Source organism: Heterodontus francisci, chromosome 28, assembly GCF_036365525.1.
Source record: "Heterodontus francisci isolate sHetFra1 chromosome 28, sHetFra1.hap1, whole genome shotgun sequence".
NCBI classification, from domain to species: domain Eukaryota; kingdom Metazoa; phylum Chordata; class Chondrichthyes; order Heterodontiformes; family Heterodontidae; genus Heterodontus; species Heterodontus francisci.
Window position 1 is genome coordinate 14,937,881 of NC_090398.1, and position 13,956 is coordinate 14,951,836.

The following is a 13,956-nucleotide window of genomic DNA, read 5'->3' on the forward strand; positions in this document are numbered from 1 at the left end:
CCTACACTACTGTTCCCTGGATTATTAGTCCAGTAACATAACACCCTACACTACTGTACCCTGTATTATTAGTCCAGTAACATAACACCCTACACTACTATACCCTCGATTATTAGTCCAATAACATAACATCCTACACTACTGTACCCTGGATTATTAGTCCAGTAACATAACACCCTACACTACTGTACCCTGTATTATTAGTCCAGTAACATAACACCCTACACTACTATACCCTCGATTATTAGTCCAATAACATAACACCCTACACTACTGTACCCTGGATTATTAGTCCAGTGACATAACACCCTACACTACTGTACCCTGGATTATTAGTCCAGTAACATAACACCCTACACTACTGTACCCTGTATTATTAGTCCAGTAACATAACACCCTACACTACTATACCCTCGATTATTAGTCCAATAACATAACACCCTACACTACTGTTCCCTGGATTATTAGTCCAGTAACATAACACCCGACACTACTGTACCCTGTATTATTAGTCCAGTAACATAACACCCTACACTATTGTACCCTGTATTAATGGTCAAGTAACATAACACCCTACACGACTGTACCCTGGATTATTAGTCCAGTAACATAACACCCTACACGACTGTACCCTCGATTATTAGTTCCGTTAAATAACACCCTACACTACTGTGCCCTGGATTATTAGTCCAGTAACATAACCCCAAAATTACTGTACCCTGGATTATTAGTCCAGTAACCAAACACCCTATGCTACGGTATCCTGGATTATTAGTCCAGTAACCAAACATCCTACACTACTGTACCCTGGATTATTAGTCCAATAACACAACACCCTGCACTACTGTACCCTGGATCATTAGCCCAGTAACATAACCCCAAAATTACTGTACCCTGGATCATTAGCCCAGTAACATAACCCCAAAATTACTGTATCCTGGATTATTATTCCAGTAACCAAACATCCTACACTACTGTACCCTGGATTATTAGTCCAATAACACAACACCCTGCTCTACTGCACCCTGGATCATTAGCCCAGTAACATAACCCCAAAATTACTGTACCCTGGATTATTAGTCCAGTGCCATCACACCCTGCACTACTGTACTCTGCACTATGATACTGGCAACATAACACCCGACACGACTGTACCCTGGATTATTAGTCCAGTAACATACCCCCTAAACTACTGTATCCTGCGTAATTAGTCCAGTAACATAACACACTACACTACCATACCCTGGATTATTTGTCCAGTAACATTACACCCTTCACGACTGTACCCTGGATTATTACTCCAGTAACATAACCCCAAAACTACTGTACCCTGCGTAATTAGTCCAGTAACATAACCCATAAACTACTGTATCCTGCGTAATTAGTCCAGTAACATAACACACTACACTACTGTACCCTGGATTATTTGTCCAGTAACATAACACCCTACACGACTGTACCCTGGATTATTAGTCCAGGAACATAACCCCTAAACTACTGTATCCTGCGTAATTAGTCCAGTAACATAACACCCTACACTATTGTACCCTGGATTATTAGTCCAGGAACATAACACCCTACACTACTGTACCCTGGATTATTTGTCCAGTAACATAACACCCTACACGACTGTACCCTGGATTATTAGTCCAGTAACATAACACCCTACACTACTATACCCTGGATTATTAGTCCAGTAACCAAACACCCTACACTACTGTACCCTGGATTATTATTCCAGTAACTGCAAATCCTATGCTACTGCATCCTGGATTATTAGTCCAATAAATTAGCGCCCTACACTACTGTACTCTGGATATTTAGTCCAGTAACATAACACCCTACACGACTGTACCCTGGATTATTAGTCCAGTAACATAACACCTGACACTACTGTACCCTGCATTATTAGTCCAGTAATATAACACCTACACTACTGTACCCTGGATTATTAGTCCAGTAACATAACACCCTACACTACTGTACCCAGGATTATTAGCCCAGTAACATAACACCTGACACTACTGTACCCTGGATTATTAGTCCAGTAACCAAACACCCTTTGCTACAGTATCCTGGATTATTAGTCCAGTAACCAAACACCCTACACTACTGTACCCTGGATTATTAGTCCAGTAACATAACACCCTACACTACTGTAACCTGGATTATTAGTCCAGTAACATAACACCCTGCACTACTGTCCCCTGGATTATTAGTCCAGTAACCAAACACCCTTTGCTACAGTATCCTGGATTATTAGTCCAGTAACCAAACACCCTACACTACTGTCCCCTGGATCATTAGTCCGGTAACATAACACCCTGCACTACTGTACCCTGGATTATTAGTCCAGTAACATAACACCCTGCACTACTGTAACCTGCATTAATGGTCAAGTAACATAACACCCTACACTACTGTAGCCTGGATTAACGGTCAAGTAACATAACACCCTACACTACTGTACCCTGGATTATTAGTCCAGAAACATAACACCCTACACTACTGTACCCTGCATTATTAGTCCAGTAACATAACACCCTACACTACTGTACCCTGTATTGATGGTAAATTAACATAACACCCTACACTACTGTACCCTGGATTATTAGTCCAGTAACATAACATCCTACACTACTGTACCCTGGATTCTTTTTGGGCCTCCTTATCTCGAGAGACAATGGATACGCGCCTGGAGGTGGTCAGTGGTTTGTGAAGCAGCGCCTGGAGTGGCTATAAAGGCCAATTCTGGAGTGACAGGCTCTTCCACAGGTGCTGCAGAGAAATTTGTTTGTTGGGGCTGTTGCACAGTTGGCTCTCCCCTTGCGCCTCTGTCTTTTTTCCTGCCAACTACTAAGTCTCTTCGACTCGCCACAATTTAGCCCTGTCTTTATGGCTGCCCGCCAGCTCTGGCGAATGCTGGCAACTGACTCCCACGACTTGTGATCAATGTCACACGATTTCATGTCGCGTTTGCAGACGTCTTTATAACGGAGACATGGACGGCCGGTGGGTCTGATACCAGTGGCGAGCTCGCTGTACAATGTGTCTTTGGGGATCCTGCCATCTTCCATGCGGCTCACATGGCCAAGCCATCTCAAGCGCCGCTGACTCAGTAGTGTGTATAAGCTGGGGATGTTGGCCGCTTCAAGGACTTCTGTGTTGGAGATATAGTCCTGCCACCTGATGCCAAGTATTCTCCGAAGGCAGCGAAGATGGAATGAATTGAGACGTCGCTCTTGGCTGGCATACGTTGTCCAGGCCTCGCTGCCGTAGAGCAAGGTACTGAGGACACAGGCCTGATACACTCGGACTTTTGTGTTCCGTGTCAGTGCGCCATTTTCCCACACTCTCTTGGCCAGTCTGAACATAGCAGTGGAAGCCTTACCCATGCGCTTGTTGATTTCTGCATCTAGAGACAGGTTACTGGTGATAGTTGAGCCTAGGTAGGTGAACTCTTGAACCACTTCCAGAGCGTGGTCGCCAATATTGATGGATGGAGCATTTCTGACATCCTGCCCCATAATAAACCATGGATTATTAGTCCAGTAACATAACATTCTACACTACTGTACCCTGGATTATTAGTCCAGTAACATAACGCCCTACAATACTGTACCCTGGATTATTAGCCAGGAACATAACACCCTACACTACTGTACCCTGGATTATTAGTCCAGTAACATAAAATCCTACACTACTGTACCCTGGATTATTAGTCCAGTAACATAACACCCTACACTACTGTACCCTGGATTATTAGCCAGGAACATAACACCCTACACTACTGTACCCTGGATTATTAGTCCAGTAACATCAAATCCTACACTACTGTACCCTGGATTATTAGTCCAGTAACATAACATCCTACACTACTTTACCCTAGATTATTAGTCCAGTAACATAACACCCTACACTTCTCTACCCTGGATTATTAGTCCAGTAACATCAAATCCTACACTACTGTACCCTGGATTATTAGTCCAGTAACATAACATCCTACACTACTTTACCCTAGATTATTAGTCCAGTAACATAACACCCTACACTTCTCTACCCTGGATTATTGCTGTACACTGCATTCCAGGTCAAGGTTCCTAACCACCGACTATCATTCAACTTTCCCCCTTTGTAAATTATAGTCCATCTGACGTCTTCTGTCCACTTCCTAAATTTCAGCAAGTCCCATTCACTGATAACCTCTGTGCACTATGACTTATGTTCGTTCCTGTTTAATCAATGCCAGAGTATAAAATTATCATCCCGTTTGCAAATCACTCAATGCCTCGCCGCTCCTATCTTGGTCACCTTCTCCACTCCCTAAAACCCCCATCCCCTCCAATCTCTCTAAACACTTCCATCCGCTACAGCCCTCCCTCCTTATGCAACTATCTGCATCTCCTACAACATTCCCTGTCTCTGTAACCTCCTCCCAGGCCTGCAACCCTCCTTATCTTTGTCAACTCCTCCAGCCACTATGACCCTCCCTATCTCTGTAAACTCCTCCAGCCTCTACAATCCTCCCTATCTCTGTTACCTCTCCAGCACCTAAACCCCTCCTTATGTCTTTTACCTGCTCCAGCCCCTATACCCTTTGGTCCTTGAGAGGGTGCAGAGGAGATTTACCAGAATGGTTCCATGGATGGGGGATTTTAGTTACAAATTTCGGTTGGAGAAGCTGGGGTTGTTCTCCTTGGAGTAAAGGAGATTGAGGGGAGATTTGATATTTTCTTTCTCATTGAAATGTATCTATTCTGTGTATTCTGAAATATCTCCTTAAGTGTCTGCCAGTGCACCTCTGTTGACCTATCCCTTAACTTGATCTGCCAGTTCACTTTAGCTCGCTCTGCTTTTATGCCCTCATAATTTCCATTATTTAAGTTTAAAATACTAGTCTTGGACCCACTCTTCCCTCCCTCAAACTGACTGTAAAATTCACATATTATGATCACTGCTACCTAACCGCCTTAACTATGAGGCCATTAGTTAATTCTATCTCATTTCACAATACCAGGTCTGGTATCGCCTGCTCTCTGGTAGGCTCCAGAATGTATTGTTCCAAGAAATTATCCCAATATTATTCTATGTACTCCTCATCTTGGCTACCTCTGTCCATCTGATTTTTCCAGTCTATATGTAGGTTAAAATCCCCCATAATTATCGCTGTACCTTTCTAACAAGCTGCCATTATTTCTTCCTTTATGCCCTGTCCTATCGTGTGCTTAATGTTAGGTGGCCTGCATACCACTCCCACAAGTGACTTCTTGCCTTTATGATTTCTCAATTCTACCCCAACTGCTTCTATATCCTGCTCTCCTGGACTTGACTTGACAGACGTCTTTAAAATTATAAAAGATTTTGATAGTGGTCACTCGTGGGGAACCAAAAAGGGAACCAAGAGGAAAGACTAGCATTTATGCAATGCCTTTCATGATCACTGGAAGTCTCAAAGTGCTTTACAGCCAATGAAGCAGTTCTTGAAGTGTTGTAACGATTGTGATGTCGGAAATGCAGCAAGCTATTTGCACACAGCAAGCTCCCACAAACAGCAATGTGATAATGAACAGATAATGTGTTTCTGTGATATAGATTGAGGAACACGACCTCTTCTCCGACATGGTGCCAAGGGATCTTTTACACCCACCTGAGAGGGCAAATGGGGTCTCAGTTTAATGTGACACCCAAACGACAGTACCTCTGGCAGTGCAGCTCTCCCTCAGCACTGCACTGGAATGCTAGCCTTGATTTTTGTCACAAGCTCTTGAATAGGAATTAACCCAAAACCTTCTGACTCAGAGGCGAGAGTGCTAGCAACTGAGCCACAGTTGGCACTGAGGTCATCAGATAGAAGACAGCCATAAGATAAGAAATCCAATGGGGAATTCAGGAGCTGCTGCTTTCCCCAGATAGTGGTGAGAATGTGGAACTCAATCCCACAGGGTTCTGATGAAAGGTCACAGCGCTGAAACATTAACTCTGCTTCTCTCTCCACAGATGCTGCCAAACATGCTGAGTATTCCCAGCATTTTCTGTTTTTATACCACAAGGAGTGGTGAGGTAAATAGTGTTGATGTATTTAAGGGGAAACTGGATAAACACATGAGGGGAACAGTCTCGAGGTTAATGCTGCTGGAGGTCGATGAAGATGGATGGGAGGAGGTAAGGAGGGGAGCATAAATTCCAGCTGGATGGGCCAAATGGCCTGTTTCAGTGCTCTATGTTCTATGTAGGTGTTAACGGTGTGTGTGTCAGTCTGTGTATGTGTGTGAGAGAGATAGAGAGAGACTCAGTACAGCGGAAGGGAAGCCCCAGATCTCTCCTCGATTGCTCCTCATTGCTGAGGCCTGGGGCAATGCTCTGTCTCTCTCGAACTCGCAGGATTTTCCCCTTCCCCCTCCCAGTTGCAGAACGGAAAATCTCGGAGAGTTATGCTCACCAGCAGTGGAGAAGGCGATCATCAGCATGCCTGCAGTGTACAGTGATCTGAGGAGATAAAACACAGAGCATGTTTTAAACCAGGTCCCAGCATGTCCCCACATTCTCCTTCCCCTGAAAGGGATCAGCTCTCAGATATCCAGCAGCCTTTCCAAAGTCTGAAGGTCCCACAGCCAATTAAGTAACTTTATCAGCAGAGACACAGAGTACAAAAGAAAGCAAATGATTGCTGAGCACTTTATAAATCCCTGGGTTAGAGTCATAGAGTTATACAGCACAGAAAGACCCTTCGGCCCATTGGGGGTCCGTGCCGGCCATCAAGCACCTAACTATTCTAATCCCATTTTCCAGCACTTGGCCCGTAGCCTTATATGCTATGGCGTTTCGAGTGCTCATCGAAATACTTCTTAAATGTTGTGAGGGTTCCTGCCTCTACCACCTCTTCAGGCAGTGCATTCCAGATTCCAGTCACCCTCTGGGTGAAAAATCCTCAAATCCCCTCTGTACCTCCTGCCCCTTACCTTAAATCTATGCCCCCTGGTCATTGATCCCTCTGCTAAGGGAAAAAGTTTCTTCCTATCGAACCTATCAATGCCCCTCATAATTTTGTATACCTCAATCATGTCCCCCACTCAGCCTTCTGTGCTGTAAGGAAAACAACCCCAGCCTTTTCAGTCTCTCTTCATAGCTGAAATGCTCCAGCCCAGGCAACATCCTGGTCAATCTCCTCTGTACCCTCTCCAGTGCAATCACATCCTTCCGATAGTGTGGTGTCCAGAACTGTACACAGTACTCTGGCTGTGGCCTAACTAGCATTTTATACAGCTCCATCATAACCTCCCTGCTCTTATATTTTATGCCTTAGCTAATAAAGGCAAGTATCCCATATGCCTTCCTAACCACCTTATCTACCTGTGCTGCTGCCTTCAGTGATCTATGGACCTTTTGTACTTCCTAGGCTACTATCCATTCATTGCATATTCCCTTGTCTTGTTAGTCCTCCCAAAATGCATCACCTCACGCTTCTCAGGATTAAATTCCACTTGCCACTGCTCTGCCTGTCTGACCAGCCCATCTATATCGTCCTTCAATCTAAGGCTTTCCTCATCACTATTAGCATTGCTGCAGTGCATCTTGTAGATGGTACACACTGTGTGTTGGTGGTGTAGGGAGTGAATGTGTGTGGATGGGTGCCAATCAAGTGGGCTGCTTTGTCCTGGATGGTGTCGAGCTTCTTGAGTGTTGTTGGAGCTGCACCGATCCAGGCAAGTGGAGAGTATTCCATCACACTCCTGATTTGTGCCTTGTCGATGATGGACAGGCTTTGGGGAGTCAGGAGGTGAGTTACTCAATGCAGGATTCCTGGCCTCTAACCTGCTCTTGTAGTCACGGTATTTATATGGCTGCTCCAGTTCAGTTTCTGGTCAATGGTAGCCCCTGGGATGTTGATAGCGGGGGATTCAGCAATGGTAATGCCATTGAATGTCAAGGGGAGATGGTTAGATTCCCTCTTGTTGGAGATGGTCATTGCCTGGCACTTGAGTGGCGCGAATGTTACTTGCCAATTATCAGCCCAAGCCTAGATATTGTCCAGGTCTTGCTGCATTTCTGCGCGGACTGCTTCAGTACTTGAGGAGTTGCGAATGGTGCTGAACATTATGAAATCATCAGCAAACATCTCCACTTCTGACCTTATGATTGAAGGAAGGTCATTGATGAAGCAGCTAAAGATGGTTGGGCCCAGGACACTACCCTGAGAAACTCCTGCAATGATGTCCTGGAGCTCAGATGATTGACCTCCAACAACCACAAGCATCTTCCTTTGTGCTAGGTATGACGCTAACCAGCAGAGTTTTCCCCCTGATTCCCATTGACACCAGTTTTGCTAGGGCTCCTTGATGCCATACTCGGTCAAATGCTACCTTGATGTCAAGGGCAGTCACTCTCACCTCACCTCTTGAGTTCAGCTCTTTTGTCCATGTTTGAACTAATCTGTAATGAGGTCAGGTGCTGAGTGGCCCTGTCGGAACCCAAACTGGGTATCTCTGAGCAGGTTATTGCTGAGCAAGTGCCGCTTGATGGCACTGTTGATGACACCTTCCATCACTTTACTGATGATTGAGAGAGGCTGATGGGGCGGTAATTGGCCGGGTTGGACTTGTCCTGCTTTTTGTGTACAGGACATACCTGGGCAATTTTCCACATTGCCGGGTAGCTGCCAGTGTTGTAGCTATCCTGGAACAGTTCTGGAGCACAGGTCTTCTGTACTATTGCCGGAATATTGTCAGGGCCCATAGACTTTGCAGTATCCAGTGCCTTCAGTCGTTTCTTGATATCACGCGGAGTGAATCAAATTGGCTGAAGTTTAGTTTAGAGCTACAGCACTGAAACAGGCCCTTCGGCCCACCGAGTTTGTGCCGACCATCAACCACCCATTTATACTAATCCTATACTAATTCCATATTCCTACCACATCCCCACCTGTCCCTATATTCCCCTCCCACCTACCTATACTAGGGGCAATTTATAATGGCCAATTAACCTATCAACCAGCAAGTCTTTGGCATGTGGGAGGAAACCGGAGCACCCGGAGGAAACCCACGCAGACACAGGGAAAACTTGCAAACTCCACACAGGCAGTTCCCAGAATTGAACCCGGGTCGCTGGAGCTATGAGGCTGCGGTGCTAACCACTGAGCCACTGTACCGCCCTGGCATTTGTGATGCTGGGGCCTTCAGGAGAGGCCAAAATGGATCATCAACTCGGCACTTCTGGCTGATGATTGTTGCAAGTGCTTCTGCCTTATCTTTCGCACTGATGTGCTGGGCTCTGCCATCATTGAGGATGGGGATATTTGTGGAGCCACCTCCTCCAGTTAGTTGTTTAATTGTCCACCACCATTCATGGCTGGATGTGACAGGACTGCAGAGCTTAGATCTGATCCGTTGGTTAAGGGATTGCTTAGCTCTGTCAATCACATGCTGCTTATGCAGTTTGGCACGCAAGTAGTCCTGAGTTGTAGCTTCACCAGGTTGACACCTCATTTTGAGGTATGCCTGGTGCTGCTCCTGGCATGCCCTCCTGCACTCTTCATTGAACCAGGGTTGGTCTCCTGGCTTGATGGTAATGGTAGAGTGGGAGATATGCCGGGCCATGAGGTTATAGATTGTGGTTGAGTACAATTCTGCTGCTGCTGATGGCCCACAGTGCCTCATGGATGCCCAGTTTTGCATTGCTAGATCTGTTCGAAATCTATCCCATTTAGTGGTAGTGCCACACAACACGATGGACGGTATTCTCAATGTGAAGGCGGGACTTCGTCTCCACAAGGAATGTGTGGTGGTCACTCCTACCAATACGGTCATGAACAGATGCATCTGCGGCAGGCAGATTGGTGAGGACAAGGTCAAGTATGTTTTTCCCTCGTGTTGGTTCCCCACCACCTGCCGCAGACCCAGTCTAACAGCTATGTCCTTTAGTGCTCAGCCAGCTCGGTCAGTAGTGGTGCTACTGAGCCACACTTGGTGATGGACATTGAAGTCCCCTACCCAGAGTACATTTTGTGCCCTTGCCACCCTCAGTGCTTCCTCCAAGTGGTGTTCTACATGGAGGAGTACTGACTCATCAGCTGAGGGAGGGTGGTAGGTGGTAATCAGTAGGCCATGTTTGACCTGATGCCATGAGACTTCATGGGGTCCAGAGTCGATGTTGAGGACTCCCAGGGCAACTCCCTCCCTACTGTAGACCAATGTGCCACCACCTCTGCTGGTTCTGTCCTGCCGGTGGGACAGGACATACCCAGGGACAGTGATTGCAGTGTCTGGGACATTGTCTGTAAGGTATGATTCTGTGAGTATGACTATGTCAGGCTGTTGCTTGAGTTAACCACATTGCTGTGGGTCTGGAGTCACATGTAGGCCAGACCAGGTAAGGACAATAGATTTCCTTCCCTAAAGGACATTGGTGAACCAGATGGGTTTTTTACAACAATCGACAGTGGTTTCATGGCCATCATTAGACTTGATTTTAATTCCAGATTTATAAATTAAATTCAAAATCCACCTTCTGCTGTAGTGGGATTTGAACCCAAGCCCCCAGATCAATACCCTGGGACTCTGGGTTACTAGTCCAGTGATAATACCACTAGGCCACCGCCTCTTGCTCTTCTGCATGCCCCCTCCTCATCTTAGACATCCCGCTCCTCTCGCTGTCCTCCACCCCCCACCAAGCAAACCCTAACCCACGATAACCTGGAAAAGGTCAAGGACTTACATGGCCAGGACGCGGGTTACCGTGGTACCAAAGTAGTCGAACAGCAAGCCACTGGCGAAGGCGAGTATATTGAAGCCAAATGAGGCAAGGGTAAAGATGAGAGCGAAACGTTCGTCCTGAAGCTCGCATCCCCCTGAGGGAGAAAGAAGAGGAAAGCGTGTGAGAGAGAAAGAGAGTTAGATGCAAAACTGAAACATTCTATATCTCTATTCATAACATCAGGATGTCCCAAAGCATTTTACAGTCAGAAATCACTTTAGAATGTAGTCACTTATGTGGGAAACACAGCTGTTCCCCTCTCCTTCTCCCCCTCCCTCACGCCTCCCTCCCCCACTCTCTCCTCTCTCTCTCTCTGCCCTGTCTCTCTCTCTCCCTTTGCTCAATCTCTCTCTATCTCCCTCCATCACCTTCAATCCCTCCATCTCCCAATCTCACCCAATCTCCCTCTCCCCTTCCTCTCTCTGTCCCTCTATTTCCAACCCCTCTCTTCAACAGTCTCCCTCTTTCTCTCCCCTCGTTCCCTTCCCCGCTCCTTACCCCTCCCTCTCTCCCTATCCTTTTCCCTCCTTCACTCCCATTGCTGACCCTCTCCCTCGCTCCCTCTCTATCCCCTCCCTCTGCCATTCTCTCTTTCTCTTCACTCTCTCTCCCGTCACCCTCTCTCCCTCATTCTCACTTGCTCCCATCCCTTTCCGTCTCTCTCTCTTCCCTGTTGACTCACTCCCTCTCACACCTCCTCTGCCATCCTCTACATCACTCTTTCTCTTCACTCTCTCCCCCTCATTCTCTCTCCGATCACCCTCTCTCTCCCTCATTCTTGCTCACTCTCATCCCTCTCCCTCTCTTTCACTCTTCCCTGTTGACTGTTCCCTGTTCTCGGGGGAATGGGAACCTGAGAGGAAGCTCAGACTGTAGGGAAGCAAAACTGGTAATTTGTCTGGGGTGTGGGAACCAGGAGCATATATTAGAGAGGAATGCCAAGGTGCACAGAATACTGGGGGAGATAGATAGTACAAGAGTAAGGAATAGTACGTTATTAGGTGGGGCCGCACTTGAGGAAGGAAGTGAGGGCATTGGCGAGAGTACAGAAGAGATTCAAGAGAATGGTTCCAGGTATGAGGAATTTCAGTTATGAAGATAGATTGGAGAAGTTAGAGACAGAGAGGAGCGGAGCCCGAGGAGCAGCAGGATCGGACGTTTGAAAAAGCGCGCCAAAACCCGTGAGGGAGAGAGGCAGAGAGAAGCGGAGCCCGAGGAGCCAGGAAAAACTCAAAAACTGACATCAGAGTGATGTCACATTGAACAGCGAGAGCAGGGAAACAGAGAGCAGCTGGGGTCAGTATTCAGGTAAGTTTTTAATTTAATTTAATTGAATTAACATCGAGTAAGACTTGATTGATTTATAAGTATAGAAACTAAAAACTAAAGTGGATTAAAAAAACTAAAGACCAGTCGGAAATTTAAATAACAAATTAAAATCTAATTAAATAAAATAGAGATGCAGGGCCAGGCGATGTGTTGTACCTGCATGATGTGGGAGCTGGTGGACCCCATTGTGGTTCCTGGTGACCACATCTGTAGCAAGTGTTGGCTGCTCGAGGAACTCCGGCTCAGAGTTGATGAGCTGGAGTCTGAGCTTCGGACACTGCGACACATCAGGGAGGGGGAGAGTTACCTGGACACTGTGTTTCAGGAGACAGTCACACCCCTTAGATTAACTACCTTGAATTCGGCCAGTGGTCAGGGACAGGAAGGTGTGACTATGAGTGAGGCAGGTAGAGGGATCCAGGAGGTAGTGTTGCAGGAGCCTCAGCCATTGTCCTTGTCCAATAGGTTTGAGATTCTTGCTCGCTGTGTGGATGACAGCAGGGACTGTGGGGAGGATGAGCAAACTGATCACAGCACCGTGGTACAGGGAGCCATTCAAGTGGGGGTAGAAAAGAGAAATGTAGTCGTAATTGGGGATAGTATAGTTAGGGGCATTGACACTGTTCTCTGTGGCCAGGATCGTGAGTCCCGAAGGCTGGTGCCAGGGTTCAGGATATCTCATCTGGGCTGCGGCGGAACATGGAGTGGGAGGGGAAAGATCCAGTTGTTGTGGTCCATGTAGGTACCAACGATATAGGTAGAGCGAGGTTAGAGGTTCAGCTGAGGGAATATGTGCAGCTAGGGGCTAAATTAAAAAGCAGAACCAAAACGGTAATAATCTCTGGATTACAACCTGAGCTACGAGCTAATTGGCACAGGGTCAATAATATTAAACAGGTAAATGCGTGGCTCAAATATCGGTGTGGGAGAAATGGGTTCGAAGTCATGGGCACCAGTACTGGGTAAGGAGAGAGCAGTTCCGATGGGACGGGCTCCACCTGAATCATGCTGGGACCAGAGTCCTGGCGAATTGCAGAACTAAGGCTGTAGATAGGGCTTTAAACTAAATAGTGCGGGGGAGGGTTCAGTTGCATGGAAAATTAGGAAGTTAAAGGAGAAGGTAGGAGTGCAGGTTAGTGATGAGGCTGATTGTTACCGGAAAATAAAAGGAAGGGACAGAACGTGTGAATGTCATATTGCACCAAGGAATCGTACAAGAGTAGGGAAATTTAATAATAGAACAAACCTAAAGGCTTTGTATCTGAATGCACGAAGCATTTGGAATAAAATAAATGTGTTAACTGCACAAATAGAGAGGAATGGGTATGATTTAGTGGTTATTACTGAGATGTGGTTGCAGGGAAACCAGGTTTGGGAATTCAATATCCAAGGGTACTCAGTATTTCGGAAGGAAAGGCAGGAAGGAAAAGGAGGTGGTGTCGCTTTGTTAGTAAAGGAAGAGATCAGTGCTATAGTGAGAAACGATATAAGCACTGAAGATCAAGGCGTAGAATCAGCCTGGGTAGAAATAAGAAGTAGCAAAGGAAAGAAGTCCCTGGTGGGAGTAATCTATAGGTCCCCAAACAGTAGTTCCTCAGTGGAGCACAGTATAAACCAGGAAATACTGGGGGCTTGGAAGAAAGGTACAGCAATAGTCATGGGTGATTTTAATATGCATATAGACTGGATTAGTAAAATTGGCAAGGGTAGCCTCGAGGGAGAATTCATTGAATGTATTCGAGATTGTTTTTTGGAGCAATATGTTGTGGAACCAACCAGGGAGCAGGCTATTCTAGATTTGGTGTTGTGTAATGAGGTGGGATTAATAAATGATCTCATTGTTAAGGATCCTCCAGGGAAAAGTGATCATAGCTTGCT

At 46.2% G+C, this 13,956-nt stretch overlaps 1 protein-coding gene across 1 annotated transcript in view; it reads right to left on the reverse strand.

The window, feature by feature from the left end:
• LOC137385228 (equilibrative nucleobase transporter 1-like) overlaps window positions 1-13,956 on the reverse strand; it is a 140,122-nt gene that overhangs the window by 105,754 nt on the left and 20,412 nt on the right. The window contains exons 2-3 of the mRNA XM_068060214.1: window positions 10,711-10,843; window positions 6,440-6,486 (exon numbers count right to left, since the gene is read on the reverse strand). Coding sequence (XP_067916315.1) covers window positions 6,440-6,486; window positions 10,711-10,843 — 180 coding nt within the window. The remainder of the gene's footprint in view (window positions 1-6,439; window positions 6,487-10,710; window positions 10,844-13,956) is intronic.